This window comes from Pseudophryne corroboree, chromosome 8 (genome assembly GCF_028390025.1).
Source record: "Pseudophryne corroboree isolate aPseCor3 chromosome 8, aPseCor3.hap2, whole genome shotgun sequence".
Lineage (NCBI taxonomy): Eukaryota > Metazoa > Chordata > Amphibia > Anura > Myobatrachidae > Pseudophryne > Pseudophryne corroboree.
In genome coordinates this window covers 352,913,702-352,937,809 of record NC_086451.1, presented here as the reverse complement: position 1 = coordinate 352,937,809, position 24,108 = coordinate 352,913,702, and the positions used below count along the sequence as shown (strand labels likewise).

At 45.6% G+C, this 24,108-nt stretch overlaps 1 protein-coding gene across 1 annotated transcript in view; it reads right to left on the bottom strand.

Annotated features, from left to right (window-relative positions):
• CETN2 (centrin 2) overlaps positions 1–24,108 on the bottom strand; it is an 85,590-nt gene that overhangs the window by 45,622 nt on the left and 15,860 nt on the right. Inside the window, exon 4 of the mRNA XM_063937512.1 lies at positions 2,284–2,421. Within this exon, the coding sequence (XP_063793582.1) occupies positions 2,284–2,421 (138 nt within the window). The remainder of the gene's footprint in view (positions 1–2,283; positions 2,422–24,108) is intronic.

Sequence of the window (24,108 nt, the reverse complement as noted above, 5' to 3'; positions counted from 1 at the left end):
AAGAGGATTCTGTAGGGGAATGGGAGCCAGTGTAGATTTTGTTGAAGGGGAGTGGCAGAAGTGGAGCGGCGGGAGAGGAAGATGAGCCTAGCTGCAGAGTTGAGGACAGATTGGAGGGGAGCGATGTGGGAGCAAGTGAGGCCAGTGATGAGCACATTGCAGTAGTCAAGTCGTGAGATGACCAGTGAGTGGATGATAAGTTTAGTTGCACTCTGGGAGAGAAATGGCCTGATGCGAGCAATGTTGCGTAGCTGGAACCGACAAGATTGCGCCAGAGCTTGGATGTAGGGTGCAAAGGAGAGGGAGGAGTCAAGAGTGATGCCCAGGCAGAGGAGTTGGGGAACGGGGGAGATGATAGTGTTGTCAACAGTGATAGAGATGTTTGTAGGGGGTGTTGCTCTGGCTGATGCTCTAGTGTCAGGGATGAGCTTAGATACTGCAGGGTGTTGATTGCAGCCGATCGGATGGCTGTGTCAGTTGTAATAGAGCCTGTATATCGAGTGATGGTTATACTTGAACCTACCTGTATAACATCAGCAATTAAACCATGGAGATGAGACATGTGTATTGCTAGGGCTCATTAAAGCATGAAAAATAGAACATCCTGCATCCTTAAAAACTTAAATGCAGCATTAGTCGCTATTGTAAAGCGCAATCATGTGACATGCGATACTAACCATTAGTTGTTCTATCATTAATATGTTACTTGGCCATTAGTTAATGATTTATCTTTGTGTCAACTCAGGATAAGTTTCTTAAAATGTTACAATATACTTACATCTTGTACTGCAAATTCTAGAGTGTTTCCATTCTCACCTCTCAAACTGGCCATTTAGCTCCCTCTACAGTCTGTATTCACTTACTACTACCTACACCAGACATGTCAAACGCGAAGCCCACAATGCATACTTTTGCAGCCAAAGTTGACTTTTTAAAAAACAATGGAATGCAGCCAGCCACCACCAGATGAGGTACTGCTGGCCTGTCTGCCGTGATCAGAGCTTAGCTGTGATTGGGCAGCATTCACCATTCTGCGCGAGAAGATAGTGAGAGATGGGAAATGTCCACGGAGGAAGCTGCTGCGCATGCCCAACTGTCTTTGCAAAGCACTGCCCCCCACCACATCCTGCATGCTCAATGCTATTAGAAGTGAAGCCGCCACGCCCTGTATGTTTGTGTGCCAACTGCCCTGTGTACCCAGCTGCTCTAATTGCAGGAGGATTCTTCAGGTATCTGTATAGAAAAACGTATCTCGCCGAAGGTAGTAAATTGGAGGGGGCTGGCACAGGAGGCCCAGAGGACTTGTGGCTGGAGGGGATACCAGGGGGCATCTGGCTGGCCTGGAAGGATAGAGGGGGGCGCTGGAAGGGACACATTTTACTAGCTCACGCTGATATGTATTATATAGGAGAGGGGACCGCACAGTGATAAATGAGGGATATATGATATATAACACAGCACCTTCAAGATACTGGACATATCTTTAATTATACTTGATTGTTTTTTTTTTTAAATAAAACTGTCAAAATTGCATATAAGACTTTTTCTTTTTCTTGCAGCCCACACAAGGCTTAGACCTTGATTATTCGACCCAGTTGGGATTTTGAGTTTGACATGCCTGACCTACATACTTACATAAAAAGTAAGACTTCTCAGTTTAGGTTTCAGCTACATACAGGATTAGTATCCCTTATCCAAAATGCTTGGGACCAGAGGTATTTTGGATATGGGATTTTTCCGTATTTTGGAATAATTGCATACCATAATGAGATATCATGGTGATGGGACCTAAATCTAAGCACAGAATGCATTTATGTTTCATATACACTTTATACACACAGCCTGAAGGTCATTTTAGCCAATATTTTTTATAACTTTGTGATTTAACAAAGTGTGTCTACATTCACACAATTAATTTATGTTTCATATACACCTTATACACACAGCCTGGGGGTCATTTAATACAATATTTTTAATAACTTTGTGTATTAAACAAAGTTTGTGTACATTGAGCCATCAAAAAACAAAGGTTTCACTATCTCACTCTCTCAAAAAACTCCGTATTTCGGAATATTCCGTATTTCGGAATATTTGGATATGGGATACTCAACCTGTACTAACACAATATTAAAGCATAGGAACTTAAAAAGTATGAAAAGAAGTGGTTGATATTCTTTCAAAGAACAATCTGATGCCTCCGATACTGTATATGGTTTGAAGATTTAATACAGTGTGTGCACAATATCTCACAAAAAAAGAAAAAATCTGACACCTGTCACTCACCTGCAGTTCTTCATCAGTGAGGTTCTCGCCAAGCTCCTTTGCTACGCGTTTCAGATTTTTAAAGGATATCTTTCCAGTTTCATCATCATCAAATAACCGGAATGCTTTCATTATCTCCTCCTTGGAATCTTTTTCGGCCTGGAAGAAAAGTAGATGTTCTTAATACTATATATAGCAATTCATTTTCAATTACCTAGAATCTGCTAGAAGATTTTAAAATAGCAAGCTGACACAAAACAATGTGTTTCTAGACTAACATCACATACTGCATATCAAGTAAGGTTTAATAAATTCAATATACAATATGTAACTTTAATGATAATGGATACAAATATAAGACAGCGCATGAATGTTTAAAATATTTATTACACAATCAGAAAATTATAAAAACAATTAGTGTTCGTGAATATGCAATACAGCTGGATAACACATCCGGTTTGATATTAAATTATCTTTCAAAGTTATTGGTAAATTCATATATATATATATATATATATATATATATATATATATATATACACACACATATATATATATATATACATACATACACACATATAAATATATATATATATATATATATACACACACACATACACATATATATATATATATATATATATATGTGTATGTGTGTATATATATATATATATATATATATATACACACACATATGTATATATGTACACAAATATAGCCAAAAGTTGGATAGCTGTATTGCTCTTACCCGCACTTCGTTCTTTGATCAGCGTTGCACTCTACCTCCTTTGCATAATACGCTTTATTTGGTTATTGTTATTATATCCGTCACCTGAATTGTGGTTTTGAGATCTGTATTCAGCAGTACCTTAATACCCTGTCTGTGCACAGACCAAGGGTAGAGGCAGCGACCATGTATTGCAGACCACAGTGCTTATAACCGATGCTTCAGGCTTGTACTTGCGGCCATTGAGTCCACAGGTAGGGACCGTGATGTCCGGAATCAGAACCCGATGTGTGCATTTACCAGGCAGGGTTCGGCTGTATCAACGTGGTGTTTTGACTGTGAAGTCCGCGTCCAGGAGGGAGTGCGCTGCTGCGGGTGGGGAGCTCAGAAGTCAGCTAAAAACTACACAGAGGTTTCCAATCACCAATGCAAAGATGTCCCTTAACGCGTTTCTCTGTTCTTTTGCTCTAACGGTTTCTTCAGAAGGCATTACTTTCCTGGGCACACAGTGCTTGTATTTAACAGAAGCTTCCTCCAATCAACTTCTCTCACTCATTAGGGAAGACAGGTGTGCTACAGGTAACAGGTACATATTAAATGTAGTGACCAGCACAAGAACCAGTTAACAATAAAATCCAAATATAATTCTCCTATTATAAAAAGAAACATTATCTTAAACTCAGCATATCTGTTGAGTATCAACACACATAGTGTGTGTGTGTGTGTGTGTGTGTGTGTGTGTGTGTGTGTGTGTGTGTGTGTGTGTGTGTGTGTGTGTGTGTGTTGATACTCAACAGATATGCTGAGTTTAAGATAATGTTTCTTTTTATAATAGGAGAATTATATTTGGATTTTATTGTTAACTGGTTCTTGTGCTGGTCACTACATTTAATATGCACCTGTTACCTGTAGCACACCTGTCTTCCCTAATGAGTGAGAGAAGTTGATTGGAGGAAGCTTCTGTTAAAAACAAGCACTGTGTGCCCAGGAAAGTAATGCCTTCTGAAGAAACCGTTAGAGCAAAAGAACAGAGAAACGCGTTAAGGGACATCTTTGCATTGGTAATTGGAAACCTCTGTGTAGTTTTTAGCTGACTTCTGAGCTCCCCACCCGCAGCAGCGCACTCCCTCCTGGCTGCAGATTTCAAAGTCAAAACACCACGTTGATACAGCAGGACCCCGCCTGGTGAACGCACACATTGGGCTCTGATTCCGGACATCACGGTCCCTACCTGTGGACTCAATGGCCGCAAGTACAGGCCTGAAGCATCGGTTATAAGCACTGTGGTCTGCAATACATGGACGCTCCCTCTACCCTTGGTCTGTGCACAGACAGGGTATTAAGGTACTACTGAATACAGACCTCAAAACCACAATTCAGGTGACGGGTATAATAACAATAACCAAATAAAGTGGCTTATGCAAAGGACGTAGAGTGCAACGCTGATCAAAGAAAGAAGGGTGGGTAAGAGCAATACTTTTGGCTATACAGGTTGAGTATCCCTTATCCAAAATGCTTGGGACCAGAGGTATTTTGGATATCAGATTTTTCCGTATTTTGGAATAATTGCATACCATAATGAGATATCATGGCGATGGGACCTAAGTCTAAGCACAGAATGCATTTATCTTTCATCTACACCTTATACACACAGCCTGAAGGTCATTTTAGAATGTAAGATCTTGGTGCAGCATTAAATTAGAAAGATAGAGAAAAGAAAGAATGTAGGAAAATGTCAGACTGAATAAATTAAAACACGTTTAATCATCACAAATAATGAAAATCTATATAAGCACGATTGATACATATGGGGATTTGACCGGTACACACAATTCGTATCTATAAACTTTTTCCCGGTACCAATACCCTCTATTTAAATGGATAAAAACTCGTCCACAAAGTCACAGCCTAATCGGCTTTAAATGTCCTGAGACCTGATATCCTTTGACACAAGGGCTTTCAGTATTTTTAACCGGGCTGGTCTTTAAAAATGATATGCTTATAAAATCATAATGTAATCTCGTTTAGTGCTTGTATAAATGAATGGTCCAAAGCAGCAAGACCTTATACACCCTATTTGAAATGATGTATGCTGACACAGGTAGGTTAACCCTGCTGGTTCCTGATAGCAGTATGTATTTGATGCTGGTGTACCTTTCACCCTCCGCTCCGTTCGCCGGATCTCCGTCTCCGTCCGGACCCCCTCCTTGGTTGTTAACCGGCCGCCGCCTCCCAGAGCCACAGTGCTTCTCCGCTCTGCACTGCTCGTGGGCTTTGGAACGCACCACTGTAGCTTCCGGTTTTGCGGTCCGCGGCTTCCGGGGGTGTGAGCGAGGTGTGTGCAGTCAGCGTTTACTCGGATGATTCCATCCACTTGGTGCAGCTCCAACGCGTTTCCCCCCCCCCCTCAGGGGCTTCGTCAGGGATAGCTGCATTCCCAATCCATTTTCTTTATATAGGCTGAGTCTTTGCCCTAATTGAACTTAATTACCCAATCAATTATTAACCCTTCGGTTGTTCCATTTACTAAAGGTATTATTTTCATGTTAAAACACATTCAGTCTGGCACAAATAAGGAAGAAAGAAAGAGAAAGAAGAGAAAAGAGACAGAATAGAGGGGGAAAAAGGGGAATATTAATGTCTGTAATGGATCACTGGATCATTGATTAAGTAAACTTACAAGAAGGCAGCTAAGTCAAAATCTATATTCAGACCCTTTGGTGCAATTGTGTCAATTTGATAAATCCATTTCTCTTCTTCCTTGGATATATCTGCTACCCTATCGCCACCTCTCCAATTATTCCTGATCCTTTTGATGCCCACAAATTTCAAACCTGCAGGGTCACTGTTGTGGAAGTTTTTAAAGTGTACTGGGACACTATGCGTTTCCACATTCTTTCTTATATTTCGTATATGCTCTGAAATGCGGGTTTTTAAGGGTCTGATGGTTCTCCCAATATATTGTAGCCCACATGGGCATTCCAGCAAATAGATGATTCCCTTTGTGTCACACGTAACAAAATCTTCAATTTTAAAATTCTTTTTTGTTAGTATTTGAACAGAAGGTCCGGACACTCCTTGTGCTTGTTTGGTTGGAGTTTTTACAATTCTGACATCGTAAACAGTAATGGAAACCATTTCTCTCCCCACTGTTCATCCAGGTCTGTGTTTCCACCTTGTTTGCGTTGGATGGTAGGGCACTTTTCACTAATGAAGATCTAAGGTTTCTTGCTCTTCGGTATATTAAGCGTGGTTTCCTGGGGAGTATTTTATTCAATTTCTCATTTTTTAGTAGAATTGGCCAATATTTAGTCAAGATTCCTTCCAGATCTTTTGCTTGGGAACTATATTGAGTGATGAAAGACACTTCATTTTTCATCTCATCTTCTTTCTTTTTATTTTTGGGGATCATGAGGCTGTTTCTATCCAGTTTACCTACTTCTTCATGGTTCCTTTTTAGTTAGGTTTCATCATATCCCTTTTCCATAAACCTGTTCGCCATTTCCTCAGCCTGCTCTTGATATTCTGCATTTTTAGAGCAGTTCCTTTTCAATCGCTTGTACTGGCCCTTCGGGATGTTATGGAGCCAGTTGGGATGATGGGCACTGGTCTTCTCGATATAGGTGTTACAGTCGACTTCCTTTATATGGGTTCGGGTTTCGAGTAGATTGTTCTCCACATAAATTTCCAGATCCAAAAAAACGACTTTTTCTTTACTGCAGTTTGCAGTGAAACGAAGATTCAGTTCATGTATGTAATGAATCCATCTAGGTCCTCTTGAGTCCCTGACCAGACGAATATCTCCCATTCTGCCACAAACAGGTTCGCGTACCCCGGCGCAAATTTCGTTCCCATCACGGTCCCGTGAACCTGCCTATAGTAGGTGTCCTCGAACCAGAAATAATTGTGGCCCAGGATAAATCTAATCGCCTCAATGATGAAATTGAGCTGTCGGTGATGAATGGTACTGTCCTCACAAATAATTCTTTCCACATATTCGCATCCCTCTTTGTGCTCAATCACACTATATAACGAGGTAATATCGCAAGTGGCTAGAATGTAACCTTCTTTCCAATCAAACTCCGCTAGGGTTTGCAAGATGTCCATTGAATCCCTTAGATGACTGTTGTTTTGGTCCCTTAGATGACTGTTGTTTTGGTACTAATTGGTCGATGTACAGTACTCTGAGAGGTTGCTGGTAAGAGAATCTATTCCAGCCACTATAGGCCTGCCCGGTGGATTCCTCTTATCCTTATGGATCTTGGGCAGGATATAGGACACTGGCAATTTCGGATGCTCTTGATAGATATCTTCGTACTCCTTTTTATTCAGAATTCCCAAGTGGAATGCTTCTTTTAGCATACTTTCCAATTCCACTTTATATTCCCCCGTGGGGTCCTTGGACAGCTTTTCATAGGTAGAGGTGTCTCCTAAGATTTTCATGGCTTCTCCTATATACTGTGACCTATCCATAATCACCAAACCACCTCCCTTGTCTGCTGGTTTGATGCATATATCTGGATTGGCTTCCAATTCTTTTAATGCCTCGTGCTCTTGTATTGTCAGGTTGTACTTCTTATTTTTAGTTGTAAGATCTTCCAGTTCCTTCTCCACCATACGTTGGAATGTCTCCACAAAGGGACCCTTTTGGTGGCTTGGGTAAAACTTTGACTTCTTTTTCAGAGTGGTATGCTTATAGATGGAAGTCGTTGTATCCCCTGCATTTTCCTCTCGGGTTTTATGAAGTATTTTTTCAGTGTCAAATTCCTTATGAATTTATGTAGACTAATGTATGTTTCAAATTTATTTAAATTCTTTTGGGGTGCATATTTTAACCCTTTACTCAGAACTTTTTCTTGTTGTTTAGTTAGAGTAACACTGCTGATGTTGAAAATCCCTTCAGTCTTTACTTCCTTATTTTGGCTCTTGCTCCTTTCGCGTATTCCTCCTCTCTTTCCTCGCTTGGTCTTAGTTTTCTTTTTTGGGTCAGACTCCACTCTGCTCTCTTCATGGGCGTGCTCGGCCCTGCCAACTCTAAAAAATGATTCATGTTCACCTCAGCACTTTCATAATCCTGATCATTCCTTTCATTTCGGTGATTTGCTGTCGTGCCTCTTCCTTCGGTATAGGTTTCTAAATTCATAAGGAGTTCCCTTTTGGTTCTGACACTTTCCTGCTTTGCTTCATTAATCCCCTTTTGATAGCTTTCCAATGCTTTGTTGAACCGCTTTCCATAGCCTAATCTACTGTCCTGATTGTCCTTCTATTTCCTTTGATTGGATTTTGTTCCGTCTCTTCTCCGACTTCCGTTTCTACCTCCATTATTTCTCCATTCATTTGGGTATCTGTATCCCCTAGGGTGGATGTATTGCCTTTCCCGACTCTCCTCATAATTTCCTTTATACTGATTCCACTTATTATATCCTGTATGTTCAGTTCTTTTTGACGAATACAGTCGACCTCTTCCCCGGAATTGCTGTTCCTGGTAATAATTCCTATGATGGTTCTGTATTTTACCCCATCTCCTTTAAGTTGGTCTCATCGTAGTCCCTATTTGCTTTATTTTTCTGATTGAATTGTTGATAATTGGTTACCTGAGATTTGTTTGTGGATTTCTTCCCATAGCCTTCCATATAATCCTGAAAATCTCTTCTATATTTCTTTTGTTTGATTTTAATCACTTCATCCTCCACGGTATTTAGATGTTGTTGTGTTAGGTCCTCCAGTTTTTTGTATTCATCTAGGTGCTGGATTGGAGATAATTTTTCCTGTACTGACACAATTTCTTTCTCAATTTCCTTCAGAGATCTTTGTCTGTCCTTGACGATAAACTCCATCAATTTACAAGAGCAATCGTCCAAAATTTGGTTCCACTGAGTCCCAAAAGACTCATCTTTTGAACTAAATGTAGCTTCCTTGTTGATCCGTAATCCTTTTGGGATTAATTTGTTTTCCAAATATTTTGCTAAAGTGGTGGCGTCCCACCACTGCTTTATCTCAGATAGGAGTAATTTTTCATATCTCAGAAAAAGTGTACAGATATTATCCACTTGCATCGGTGTAGCCTGCGGAGGATCTTCCTCACTAAAAATATCTTTTCATTTTTCCATTCGTTCCTGTCTTAAAATTAAAATTTTTGTATGTATATATATTAGATTCGGAGTGCTGCTGACAATGTTAAGGGTTAAAGAAACTCAATAGTGAAGAAAATATTATCTGCGCAAGCTCCTTAAAATTAAAGAATTTCAGAATTTAAAGGTGCAGCCGTAGAACAAACCGGTACCCTTACTGGTTATCGATTAGAATGTAAGATCTTGGCGCAGCATTAAATTAGAAAGATAGAAAAAAGAAAGAATGTAGGAAAATGTCAGACTGAATAAATTAAAATAAGATTTTACTCACCGGTAAATCTATTTCTCGTAGTCCGTAGTGGATGCTGGGGACTCCGTAAGGATCATGGGGAATAGACGTGCTCCGCAGGAGACTGGGCAAAGAATTAGGACTACTGGTGTGCACTGGCTCCTCCCTCTATGCCCCTCCTCCAGACCTCAGTTAAGGAAACTGTGCCCGGACGAGCTGACATTACAAGGAAAGGATTTTGGAATCCAGGGTAAGACTCATACCAGCCACACAATCACACCGTATAACTTGTGATAACATACCCAGTTAACAGTATGAAAAACAACAGAGCATCAGACAACCTGATGCAACATAACATAACCCTTATTTAAGCAATAACTATATACAAGTATTGCAGAAGAAGTCCGCACTTGGGACGGGCGCCCAGCATCCACTACGGACTACGAGAAATAGATTTACCGGTGAGTAAAATCTTATTTTCTCTAACGTCCTAGTGGATGCTGGGGACTCCGTAAGGAACATGGGGATTATACCAAAGCTCCCAAACGGGCGGGAGAGTGCGGATGACTCTGCAGCACCGAATGAGCAAACACAAGGTCCTCCTCAGCCAGGGTATCAAACTTGTAGAATTTTGCAAAAGTGTTTGAACCCGACCAAGTAGCTGCTCGGCAAAGCCGTAATGCCGAGACCCCTCGGGCAGCCGCCCAAGAAGAGCCCACCTTCCTTGTGGAATGGGCTTTTACTGATTTTGGAGGCGGCAATCCAGCCGCAAAATGAGCCTGCTGAATCGTGTTACAGATCCAGCGAGCAATAGTTTGCTTTGAAGCAGGAGCACCCAGCTTGTTGGATGCATACAGGATAAACAACGACTCAGTTTTCCTGACTCCAGCCGTTCTGGCTACATAAATCTTCAAAGCCCTGACTACATCTAGTAACTTGGAATCCTCCAAGTCACGAGTAGCCGCAGGTACCACAATAGGTTGGTTCAAATGAAAAGATGACACCACTTTCGGCAGAAATTGCGGACGAGTCCGTAATTCTGCTCTATCCATATGGAAAACCAGATAGGGGCAAATACATGACAAAGCCGCCAATTATGACACCCGCCTAGCCGAAGCTAAGGCCAATAGCATGACCACTTTCCACGTGAGATACTTTAGCTCCACGGTCTTAAGTGGCTCAAACCAGTGAGATTTCAGGAAACTCAACACCACGTTAAGATCCCAAGGTGCCACTGGTGGCACAAAAGGGGGCTGAATATGCAGCACTCCCTTTACAAACGTCTGAATCTCAGGAAGTGAAGCCAGTTCCTTTTGAAAGAAAATGGATAGGGCCGAAATCTGGATCTTTATGGACCCTAATTTTAAGCCCATAGTCACTCCTGACTGTAGGAAGTGCAGGAACCGGCCCAGCTGGAATCCCTCTGTAGGGGCCTTCCTGGCCTCACACCAAGCAACATATTTTCGCCATATACGGTGATAATGTTTTGCTGTCACGTCCTTCCTAGCCTTTATCAGCGTAGGAATAACTTCATCCGGAATGCCTTTTTCCGCTAGGATCCTGCGTTCAACCGCCATGCCGTCAAACGCAGCCGCGGTAAGTCTTGGAACAGACAGGGCCCCTGTTGCAACAGATCCTGTCTGAGAGGCAGAGGCCATGGGTCCTCTGTGAGCATTTCTTGCAGTTCCGGGTACCAAGTCCTTCTTGGCCAATCCGGAACAATGAGTATTGTTCTCACTCCTCTTTTTCTTACGATTCTCAGCACCTTGGGTATGAGAGGAAGAGGAGGAAACACATAGGAACACCCACGGTGTTACTAGTGCGTCCACAGCTATCGCCTGAGGGTCTCTTGACCTGGCGCAATACCCTTGTAGCTTTTTGTTGAGACGGGATGCCATCATGTCCACCTGTGGCAGTTCCCATCGATTTGTAATCTGTGTGAAGACTTCTTGATGAAGTCCCCACTCTCCCGGGTGGAGGTTGTGCCTGCTGAGGAAGTCTGCTTCCCAGTTGTCAACTCCCGGAATGAACACTGCTGACAGTGCTTTTACGTGATTCTCCGCCCCGCGAAGAATTCTGGTGGCTTCCGCCATCACTACCCTGCTCCTTGTGCCGCCTTGGCGGTTTACATGAGCCACTGCGGTGATGATGTCTGCCTGAACAGCACCGGTTGGTTGCGAAGCAGAGGCTCCGCTTGACTTAGGGCAGGCATGTCCAAACTGCGGCCCTCCAGCTGTTGTGAAACTACACATCCCAGCATGCGATTACACAGTTTTGCTGTCAGAGAATGCTAAAGCTGTGTCAGGGCATGCTGGGATGTGTAGTTTCTAAACAGCTGGAGGGCCGCAGTTTGGACATGCCTGACTTAGGGCGTTGTATATGGCCCTTAGGTTCCAGGATATTGATGTGCAGACAAGCCTCCTGACTTGACCACAGACCCTGGAAATTTCTTCCCTGTGTGACTGCCCCCCACCCTCGGAGGCTTGCATCCGTGGTCACCAGGACCCAGTCCTGAATGCAGAACCTGCGACCCTCGATAAGGTGAGCACTCTGCAGCCACCACAGAAGAGACACCCTGGCCCTGGGGGATAGGGTGATCAGCCGCTGCATCTGAAGATGCGATCCGGACCACCTGTCCAACAGATCCCACTGACAGGTCCTCGCATGGAACCTGCCGAAGGGAATGGCTTCGTATGACGCCACCATCTTTCCCAGGACTCGCAAGCATTGATGCACCGACACCTGTTTTGGTTTTAAGAGGCCTCTGACCAGAGTCACGAGCTCCTGAGCCTTCTCCGCCGGGAGAAAAACCTTCTTCTGGTCTGTGTCCAGAATCATGCCCAAGAAGGGCAGACGCGTCGTAGGAATCAGCTGCGACTTTGGAATATTCAGAACCCAGCCGTGCTGTTGCAACACCTACCGAGAGTGTGCTACGCTGATCAGCAACTGCTCTCTGGACCTCGCCTTTATGAGGAGATCGTCCAAGTATGGGATAATTGTAACTCCTTGCTTTCGCAGAAGCATCATCATTTCTGCCATTATAATGTAAATATTCTCGGTGCCGTGGACAGACCAAAACGGCAACGTCTGGAATGGGTAATGACAATTCTGTACCACAAATCTGAGGTACGCCTGATGAGGTGGATAAATGGAAACATGAAGGTATGCATCCTTTATGTCCCGAGACACCATATAATCCCCCCCTTCCAGGCTTGCGATGACCGCTCTGAGCGATTCCATCTTGAACTTGAACCTTTTCAGGTATATGTTCAGGAATTTTAAATTCAATATGGGTCTGACCGAACCGTCCGGTTTCGGTACTACAAACATGGTCGAATAATAACCCTTTCCCTGTTGAAGGAGGGGAACCTTGACCACCACCTGCTGAAGATACAATTTGTGAATTGCAGTTAACACTGTTTACCTCTCGTGGGGGGAAGCCGGCAGGGCCGTCGGTGAGGGGGCATCTTCTCAAAGTCCAGCTTGCATCCCTGAGACACAATATCTATTGCCCAGGGACCTAACAGGGAGCGAACCCACTTGTGGCTGAACTTACGCAGGCGTGCCCCCACCGGGCCTAGCTCCGCCTGTGGAGCCCCAGCGACATGCGGTGGATTTTTGTAGAGGCCGGGGAGGACTTCTGCTCCTGGGACCTAGCTGTGTTGTGCAGCTTCTTTCCTCTGCCCCCGCCTCTGGCAAGAAAGGACGCACCTCGGACTTTCTTGTTTCTTTGTTCTAAAGGCTGCATTTGATAATGTTGCGCTTTCCTAGGCTGTGCAGGAATATAAGGCAAAACAACAGAATTACCAGCTATAGCTGTGGAGACCAGGTCAGAGAACCCTTCTCCACACAATCCTCAGCCTTCCCTATGCCTCTTAAGTCGGCATCATCTGTCCATTGCATATTCTACAGGACACGTCAAGCAGAAATCGACATAGCTTTGTCTCTAGGACCCAGTATACTCATGTCTCTTTGGGCATGTTTATATATATATATATATATATATATATATATATATATATATATAAAAATCTCTTAATACAGCATCTTTAATATATATATATATATATATATATAAAAATCTCTTAATACAGCATCTTTAATATATATATATATATATATATATATATATATATATATATATATAAAAATATATCTATATATATCTACATACTAGGGTCTCAATCTCTGCTGATAAGGTACCTGTCCACTCTGCCCCAGCGCTATAAACCCATGCCGACACAATCGCCGGTCTGAGTAGTGTGCCAGAATGTGCACGCTATCTGCAGGATCCCTGAGAATAGCTGTTACGAGAGGTTACCTTTTGGGCAAACGTGACGCCCTAGGGGAAGATTCCCATCGTATCCTGGCCCTAGTGGGGAAAGGATACTGCCTGAGAATTCTTTGTGGGAAACTGCAGTCTCTTGTCTGGAGATTCCCGCTCTTTTTCCTCATGAGAGGAGGGAAATTTACCTCAGCTTTCTTCCCCTTAAACATGTGTACCCTTGTGTCAGGGACAGATGAGTCATCAGTGATATGCAAATCATCTTTTATTACAATAATCATATATTGAATACTTTTCTGCCATTTTGGCTGTAACTTTGCATTATCATAGTCGACACTGGAGTCAATCTCCGTGTCGACATCAGTGTTTATTATTTTGGATAGTGAGCATTGAGAGACACTGAAGGTCTCTGCGACAGAGGGACAGACATGGGTAGATTTTCTGTCTGTTCTCTAATCTTTTGTGCAATAAATTCACCTCAGCACTTAATTACACATATCCAACAGGTGTCGGCGTTGTCGACGGAGACACCCTCACACACATATTTGCTCTATCTCCTCCTTAGGGGAGCCTTTTACCTCAGACATGTCGACACACACGTACCGACACACCACACACACAGGGGATGCTCTATTTGAAGACCGTTCCCCCACAAGGCCCTTTGGAGAGACAGAGAGAGAGTATGCCAGCACACACCCCAGCGCTATATGACCCAGGAATCACACAGTAACGTAGTGTTAACCCAGTAGCTGCTGTATATATTGTTTTTCCGCCAAATTTATGTGCCCCCCCTCTCTTTTCACCCTCTTCTATCGTGCTTCTGCAGGGGAGAGCCTGGGGAGCTTCCTCTCAGCGGAGCTGTGGAGAGAAAATGGCGCTGGTGAGTGCTGAGGAAGAAGCCCCGCCCCCTCAGCGGCAGGCTTCTGTCCCGCAATTTTGTGTAAAAATAATGGCGGGGGCTCATGCATATATACAGTGCCCAGCTGTACATATGCCCTATTTTGCCAGGAGGTACTCAATTGCTGCCCAGGGCGCCCCCCCCTGCGCCCTGCACCCTACAGTGACCGGAGTGTGTGGGTGTAATGTGGGAGCAATGGCGCACAGCTGCAGTGCTGTGCGCTACCTCATATGAAGACAGGAGTCTTCTGCCGCCGATTTTGACGTCTTCTTGCTTCACCCGCCGGCTTCTGTCTTCTGGCTCTGCGAGGGGGACGGCGGTGCGGCTCCGGGAACGGACGACCAAGGTTAAGTTCCTGTGTTCGATCCCTCTGGAGCTAATGGTGTCCAGTAGCCTAAGAAGCGCAACCTAGCCGCAGTTAGTAGGTTTGCTTCTCTCCCCTCAGTCCCACGTAGCAGAGAGTCTGTTGCCAGCAGAAGCTCTCTGAAAATAAAAAACCTAACTAAAATACTTTCTTATTAGCAAGCTCAGGAGAGCTCATTAAAATGCACCCAGCTCCGTCCGGGCACAGATTCTAACTGAGGTCTGGGGAAAGGGCATAGAGGGAGGAGCCAGTGCACACCAGTAGTCCTAATTCTTTCTTAGAGTGCCCAGTCTCCTGCGGAGCCCGTCTATTCCCCATGATCCTTACGGAGTCCCCAGCATCCACTAGGACGTTAGAGAAAACACGTTTAATCATTACAAATAATTAAAATCTATATAAGCACGATTGATACATATGGGGATTTGACCGGTACACACAATTCGTATCTATAAACTTTTTCCCGGTACCAATACCCTCTATTTAAATGGATAAAAACTCGTCCACAAAGTCACCGCCTAATCGGCTTTAAATGTCCTGAGACCTGATATCCTTTGACACAAGGGCTTCCAGTATTTTTAACCGGGCTGGTCTTTAAAAATGATATGCTTATAAAATCATAATGTAATCTCGTTTAGTGCTTGTATAAATGAATGGTCCAAAGCAGCAAGACCTTATACACCCTATTTGAAATGATGTATGCTGACACAGGTAGGTTAACCCTGCTGGTTCCTGATAGCAGTATGTATTTGATGCTGGTGTACCTTTCACCCTCCGCTCCGTTCGCAGGATCTCCGTCTCCGTCCGGACCCCCTCCTTGGTTGTTAACCGGCCGCCGCCTCCCAGAGCCACAGTGCTTCTCCGCTCTGCACTGCTCGTGGGCTTTGGAACGCACCACTGTAGCTTCCGGTTTCGCAGTCCGCGGCTTCCGGGGGTGTGAGCGAGGTGTGTGCAGTCAGCGTTTACTCGGATGATTCCGTCCACTTGGTGCAGCTCCAACGCGTTTCCCCCCCCTCAGGGGCTTCGTCAGGGATAGCTGCATTCCCAATCCATTTTCTTTATATAGGCTGAGTCTTTGCCCTAATTGAACTTAATTACCCAATCAATTAATAACCCTTAGGTTGTTCCATTTACTAAAGGTATTATTTTCATGTTAAAACACATTCAGTCTGGCACAAATAAGGAAGAAAGAAAGAGAAAGAAGAGAAAAGAGACAGAATAGAGGGGGGGAAAAGGGGAATATTAATGTCTGTAATGGATCACTGGATCATTGATTTGACTTAGCTGCCTTCTTGTAAGTTTACTTAATCAATGATCCAGTGATCCCCTGCCCAGTTTCCCGATTATCTCAGAAGCAGATTTGTTGGCCTCACAAGGCCCCTTGAGGCTTACTCAGCTGACAGTCTGTGGGGAACATTGCGGCCACTGGTCGAGATGTTGATCCCAGGCTGCGACATGGCCGCATCGCTGGGATCGCAAATGCTGCAAGGACCTACTGCATTTGCATTAGTATGGATCACATTTGCAAAGCTGCCTGCAACTAGCTTTACAAATGCAATCCATGCTGAACGAGGGCCATAGTCAGGTGTCTGATTAACCAATCATACCAAACAGGTGATAATGATCAGCATTTTCATATGTAGGTTGAAATAAAATAATTAACTGAAACAGAAACAGCTGTGTAGGAGGCTTAAAACTGGGTGAGGAACAGGAAAACGAGTTTTATGGTAAGAACTTACCGTTGTTAAAACTCTTTCTGCGAGGTACAGGATGGACAATGGGGTGTAGAGTAGGATCTTGATCCGAGGCACCAACAGGCTCAAAGCTTTGACTGTTCCCAGAATGCACAGCGCCGCCTCCTCTATAACCCCGCCTCACTGCACAGGAGCTCAGTTCTTAGTTAACCAGCCCAATGCAGTAGCAGGAAAAGAGACGACAACGGTTAGTAGGCACATACACCACACTCTCACGACAGGAGAAGTGTCAGCGGCTAATGCCATACCAACCCGAAGAAGCTTAGTGCGTCAGGGTGGGCGCCTTGTGGAGCCCAGTGTACCTTGCAGAAAGAGTTTTAACAACGATAAGTTCTTACCATAAAACTCGTTTTCTGCTGCGGAGTACACTGGGCTCCACAAGGATGGACAATGGGGATGTCCTAAAGCAGTTCCTTATGGGAGGGGACGCACTGTAGCGGGCACAAGAACCCGGCGTCCAAAGGAAGCATCCTGGAAAGCGGCAGTATCGAAGGCATAGAACCTTATGAACGTGTTCACGGAGGACCATGTAGTCGCCTTGCATAATTGGTCAAGGGTCGCACCACATTGGGCCGCCCAAGAAGGTCCAACAGACCGAGTAGAATGGGCCGTAATGTGAGCAGGAGCTGACAGACCAGCCTTCACATAAGCATGTGCAATCACCATTCTAATCCACCTGGCCAGAGTCTGCTTGTGAGCAGGCCAGCCACATTTGTGAAATCCAAACAAAACAAAGAGAGTATCCGATTTTCGAATAGAAGCAGTTCTCTTCACATAGATACGGAGAGCCCGTACCACATCCAAAGACCACTCTATGGGAGACAGATCAGGAGAGACAAAGGCCGGAACCACAATCTCCTGATTAAGGTGGAACGAGGAAACCACCTTCGGTAAATAACCGCCCGGTCACGGTGAAAAATCAGATATGGGGAACTACAGGAAAGGGCACCCAAATCCGACACTCTTCTAGCAGAGGCAATAGCCAGCAAGAACACTACCTTAAGGGAAAGCCACTTAATATCAGCTGAACCAAGGGGTTCAAACGGAGGCTCCTGCAACGCCTCCAAAACCACCAACAAGTCCCAAGGAGCCACAGGCAAGACATAGGGAGTTTGGATACGCAACACGTCCTGAGTGAAAGTATGAACATCAGGTAAAGTCGCAATTTTTCTCTGAAACCACACAGACAAGGCAGAAATATGAACCTTGAGGGAGGCCAGACGCAGGCCCAAATCCAGGCCCTGCTGCAGAAAAGCCAAAAGCTTGGCTGTACTAAACTTGGAAGTGTCATAATTGTTAGATGCGCACCAAACAAAGTATGAATGCCAGACCCTATGGTAAATCCGGGCAGAAGCCGGTTTCCGGGCCCGCAACATAGTTTTAAATTACCTCTTCAGAAAAACCCTTAACCCTCAAGACGGAAGCTTCAAGAGCCACGCCGTCAAAGACAGCCGGGCTAGGTCCTGGTAGACACAGGGGCCCTGAACGAGGAGGTCTGGGCGTTGTGGAAGTAGAACTGGACGCTCTGACGATAGGCCCTGCAGGTCTGAGAACCAGTGCCGTCTGGGCCACGCTGGAGCTATGAGAAGCAGAATTCCTTTTTCTTGCTTGAACTTCCGAATTACCCTGGGCAGGAGTGACACCGGAGGGAACACGTACGGCAGCTGAATCCTCCACTGCACTGCCAGCGCATCCACGAATGCTGCTTGAGGATCCCTCGTCCTTGCTCCGAAGACCGGAACCTTGTGATTGTGTCGAGACGCCATCAGATCTACGTCTGGAAGACCCCACTTTTCCACTAGGAGTTGAAACACTTCTGGATGGAGGCCCCACTCGCCGGCATGCACGTCCTGACGACTGAGAAAGTCCGCTTCCCAATTTTAGGACTCCCGGAATGAAGATTGCCGATATGGCCGGTAGATGACGTTCCGCCCAATGTAGAATCCGTGAGACCTCCTTCATTGCCAGACGGCTTCGAGTGCCGCCTTGATGATTTATGTAAGCCACTGTGGTGGCGTTGTCCGATTGCACTTGAACAGGACGGTTGTGAATTGATGCACTGAAGACCGCCCGCAATTCCAGAATGTTGATTGAGAGGGACTCCTCCCTGGACCACCGACCCTGAAGGGAGTGTTGCTCCAGCACCGCGCCCCAACCTCTTAGACTGGCATCTGTCATCAACAGGACCCAGTTGGATATCCAGAAAGGATGGCCCCTGCACAACTGTTGATCCTGGAGCCACCAGAGCAGTGACAGACGGACCTCTGGAGTCAATGAGATCATTTGAGACCTGATCCGGTGAGGCAGGCCATCCCACTTGGCTAGAATCAGCCTCTGGAGGGGGCGAGAATGGAATTGAGCATACTCCACCATGTCGAATGCTGATACCATGAGGCCCAGCACCTGCATAGCCGAATGTATCGACACTTGAGGACGAGAAAGGAAGCAACGAATCCTGTCCTGAAGCTTCAGGACTTTCTCCTGACACAAGAACAACCTCTGGTTGTGAGTGTCCACTAGTGCACCCAGATGCACCATGCTCTGAGCAGGGATCAGGGAGGATTTCTTCCAGTTGATGAGCCACCCGTGGGCTTGTAGAAACTGGACAGTCATATCTAGATGACGTAGGAGAAGTTCTGGGGAATTTGCCAGGATTAACAAGTCGTCCAGATACGGCAGTATACTGACCCCTTGACGGCGGAGTACCACCGTCATCACCGCCATTACTTTGGTGAAGACTCGCGGAGCCGTTGTTAAACCAAAAGGTAACGCCCGAAACTGGTAATGGAGGTTGCCAATAGCAAACCTCAGGTATTGCTGATGTGACGCTGCTATAGGAATATGCAGGTAAGCATCCTGTATATCCAAGGAGACCATGTAGTCCCCAGGTTCCAAGGCCAGAACTATAGAGCGAAGGGTTTCCATACGGAACTTGGAAACCTTCACAAACCTGTTCAATGCCTTGAGGTTGAGAATGGGCCGGGAGGACCCATTCGGTTTTGGGACTAGAAACCGCGGGGAATAGTACCCCTGACCCCTCTGCGCAAGAGGCACCTGTACTACGACTCCTGTATCCAGGAGGGTCTGTACCACCGAATGCAGAGTGTTTGCCTTTGTCTGGTCCAGACGTCTGTCTGGCAAAATCGATGAGGGGGTCGGTTTTTGAAGGCTATGGCGTAACCCAGAGTGACGACTTCCCGTACCCAGGCATCTGAAGTGGTCTTCAACCATTCCTGGGTATACCGTAGAAGCTGGCCCCCCACCCTGGGATCCCCCAGGGGGAGGCCCGCCCCATCATGCGGCAGACTTATCGGCCTTGGAAGCTGGCTGACGGGCTGCCCAGGCTCTTTTTGGCTTCGGCTTACCAGGTTTGGAAGTGCGGGCCTGCTTGTTGTACGCCTGGCCTTTTGCTTTACCTGAAGGCTGATGGGGGCGAAAGGAAGTACCTTTAGCCTTCGACACAGAAGGAGCGGTACTTGGCAGACAGGCAGTTTTGGCAGTAGCCAAGTCAGACACTATCTTATTTAAGTCTTCCCCAAACAGAATATCTCCCTTGAAAGGGAGTACCTCCAGGGTTTTTCTAGAGTCCAGATCCACAGACCAGGATCTCAGCCACAATATCCGGCGAGCCAGGACTGACGTAGTAGAAGCCTTGGCTGCTAGGATACTGGCATCAGAAGCCGCCTCTTTAATATAGTGAGAAGCTGTGACAATATATGACAAGCATTGTCTAGCATGGTCAGAAGAGATTTCAGCTTCTAACTCCAAGGTCCATGCTTCAATAGCCTCTGCAGCCCATGTTGCTGCAATAGTGGGCCTTTGTGCAGCACCCGTGAGGGTGTAAATCGCTTTAAGACAACCCTCCACACGTTTATCCGTAGGCTCTTTTAGAGACGTGACGGTAGTGACAGGTAGAGCTGAGGAAACCACCATCCTAGCCACATGTGAGTCTACTGGAGGAGGCGTTTTCCAATTCTTAGACAGCTCTGGTGCGTGGGGATAGCGAGCCAGCATCTTCTTTTGAGGCACAAACTTCATACCCGGGTTTTCCCAGGGTTCCTGACGTATATCCACTAGGTCACAGGTTCTCAAACTTGGTCCTCAGGACCCCACACGGTGCATGTTTTGAAGGTCTCCTCACAGAATCACAAGTGAAGTAATTAGCTCCACCTGTGGACCTTTTAAAATGTGTCTGTGAGTAATTAATACACCTGTGCACTCGCTGGGTTACCTGCAAAACATGCACTGTGTGGGGTCCTGAGGACCGAGTTTGAGAACCCCTGCACTAGGTGATCAGAGTGAGGTAAAACTTGTTTAACTACCTTCTGACGCTTGAACCTATCTGGTTTCTTGGGAGCGACGGATGGCTCGGGATCATCCGTAATCTGTAGAATTAACTTAATAGCCTCCAAAAGATCAGGAATATCCACTTGTGAACTACCCTCCCCATCAGTCGTATCTGTGTCAGAATCTGTGGGGTCAGTGTAATCGCCATCTTCAGACGAGGTGTCAGTGACAGCAGTGGATTGTGAGGAGGTAAGAGCTCTCTTAGAGGACCCCTTGGTTTTAGGCGAGCGAGGGTCAGACTTTTTAGTAGTCAAAGACTGGTTCAATTTCTTCAGTTGAGCAGACAAGTTATCTGCCCACGGCGGGTTAGCCGCGGGGACCACATACGGTTGAACCGGCATAGGAGGTCCCATAGGGGGCGTTAGTTCAGTAACTAGCGTATTCAGAAGTGTGGAGAAGGTAGCCCACGGTGGGTCATTATGTACCCCCGTTGCCACAGTCCCACTGGGGGGCAAGGAGCCCCCAGAACCAGAGCCCACAGCTGCTATAATCTCCCCATAGGGATCTGTGGCTTCAGCAACACCAGCAGTATGTTCAGCCCCAGAACCGTTACCCTCAGAAGCAGACATGACATAACTTGCAGTATCAGGTAACACAGTACAATTGGCAGCAGCACAATACCTCGTACCCAAACCCCTGCGCAGTGTAGTCAGCACTAGCAGAGATAAAGGAGAGATATGGTGACTAAATCACAGAGAAAAATACGTATTAAAGTATATCTTTGTGAAAATCCTATATCAATATAAAACCTGACGCACCAAGCCCCGTCAGGTTATAGAATATAGGGATAGCAAGTTGAGTGAAAGACACAAAATGGACACCACTCAGCTATCTAATGCACACACAGGTAGTCACAGTTTGTACAATGCAGAGGTTATTACTAACAATAATACTGCACTGGACTAGCTTATATATATATATAACACTACACAGTAAGATCTGGATGTATATCACAGGGTAATTGTACTAGAAAACCCTGACTAAGTGCACTCTTTCTTAACTATCACTGTCTAAAAAGGCAGATACTTAAGTGTCATGTAAAGTCACAGCACTGACAACCAGGCGGCTTTACACAGGAGGATTTGCCCAAGCAGTCCCAGGAACAGTGAAGCTGAGGGATAATGGCGCCCAGACACTGACAGGGAGTGAGGGAGATACAGATATGCAGCTCCAGGGCGGGAAATGGCGCCCTGGGGCTGGGGGAGGGGCTTCAGGTCTAAGCCTTATCCCCCTGCTGGCAAAACCACCAGGTACTGTGGGCTACTGAAAATGGTTGAGAGAGAAAACCTGACCTGCACCCATGCACTGGTGATCTAGTGGGATCGCATGTACTGCCACAGTGTCCACCGCCAGCGCGCGCGGCCCGCCTCCCATTGACCGCGCCGGATCGCGATAAAGACTGGGTCCCGCAAGCGGGACCCACTCACCATCTCCCGAAGCGCGACCACGCGATCCCAGAGAGCCCCCGTCGTGTGTGCCTGACGTGAAAAAAAACGGAGCCTCCTGCTGTAGTTACCCGGCAACCAGGGCTCGGGAGTGTACAGCGCCGCTGGGGAGAGCTGGAGCTGCAGCAGTGAATGTCTTCTGACATTTACCACCGCTGCTGCCCTTGAAGTCTTCACTTTTTTCTTCAAAAAAAGCTCTTCTTAGGGCTGCCTGGAGCAGCCCCTCTGTTATGTGCCTGCTTACTGCAGCACCAACTACAAAACTGAGCTCCTGTGCAGGGAGGCGGGGTTATAGAGGAGGCGACGCTGTGCATTCTGGGAACAGTCAAAGCTTTGAGCCTGTTGGTGCCTCGGATCAAGATCCTACTCTACACCCCATTGTCCATCCTTGTGGAGCCCAGTGTACCCCGCCGCAGAAAACTCTGTTACAAAGGTGAGGTTGTGGAAGACAGTTTCATGTCACAGGTCATTTACCATGGCAAGTCTGAGCACAGCAACCAGACACAATGTAGTTATAGTGCATCAGGAAAGTCTCTCTCAGGCAAAGATTTCAAAGCAGACTGGAGTTTCCACATGTGCTGTTCAAGCTCTTTTCAAGAAGAACGAAAAAACGGGCAACGTTGAGTCCAGTAGATGCAGTGGTCGGCAAAAGAAACTTAGTGCATCAGATGAAAGACACATCATGCTTACTTCCCTTCGAAATTGGAAGATGTCTAGCAGTGCCATTAGCTCAGAACTGGCAGAAACCAGTGGGACCCAGGTACACCCATCTACTGTTCGGAGATGTCTGGCCACAAGTGGTCTTCATAGAAGAATTGTGGCAAAAAATTGTGGCTTCGATGTTGAAACAAGGCCAAGCGACACAACTATGCACGAGACCATAAGAACATGGCAGCACAAAATGGCAGCAGAAAAATGGCAGCAGGTGCTCTGGACTGAGGAGTCAAAATTTTAAATATTTGGCTGTAACAGAAGGCAGTTTGTTTGCCGAAGGGCTGGAGAGCAGTACAATAATGATTTTCTAAAGGCAACAGTGAAGCACGGTGACGGTTCCTTGCAAGTTTGGGGCTGCATTTCAGAAAATTAAGTTAGGGGTTTAGTAAGGATTAATGGTGTCCTCAATGCTGAGAATATAGCCAGGCACTTATTCATCATGCAATACCATCAGGGAGGTGTCTAATTGGCTCCAAAAGTATTCTGCAGCAGGACAATGACTCCCAACATACAGCCAATGTCATTAGGAACTATCTTCAGCGTAAAAAAGAACAAGGAGTCCTGGAATTGATGATATGACCCTCACAGACCTCTCATCTCATCTCATCATCGAGTATGTCTGGCATTACATGAAGATACAGAAGGATTTGAGCAAGCCTACATCCACAGGAGATCTGTGATCAGTTCTCCAAGATGTCCATTAATTTTGCATTTTGTTAATTGATCAAACTAAACTATTAACACTTCTATTTTTGAAAGCATTCTTACTGTGCAGTATTTTTTCATACCTGCTTAAAACTTTTGCACAGTACTGTGTATCTAAGAAATACTTCTAGAATATGCACATACCTCGCACAAGACAATGCAAAAACTTTAATTTATGCACACATGGACTATTGCAATAGTTTCCTTACTTGTCCTCGCAGGAGCAGACTTTCACACCTACAATCTATTT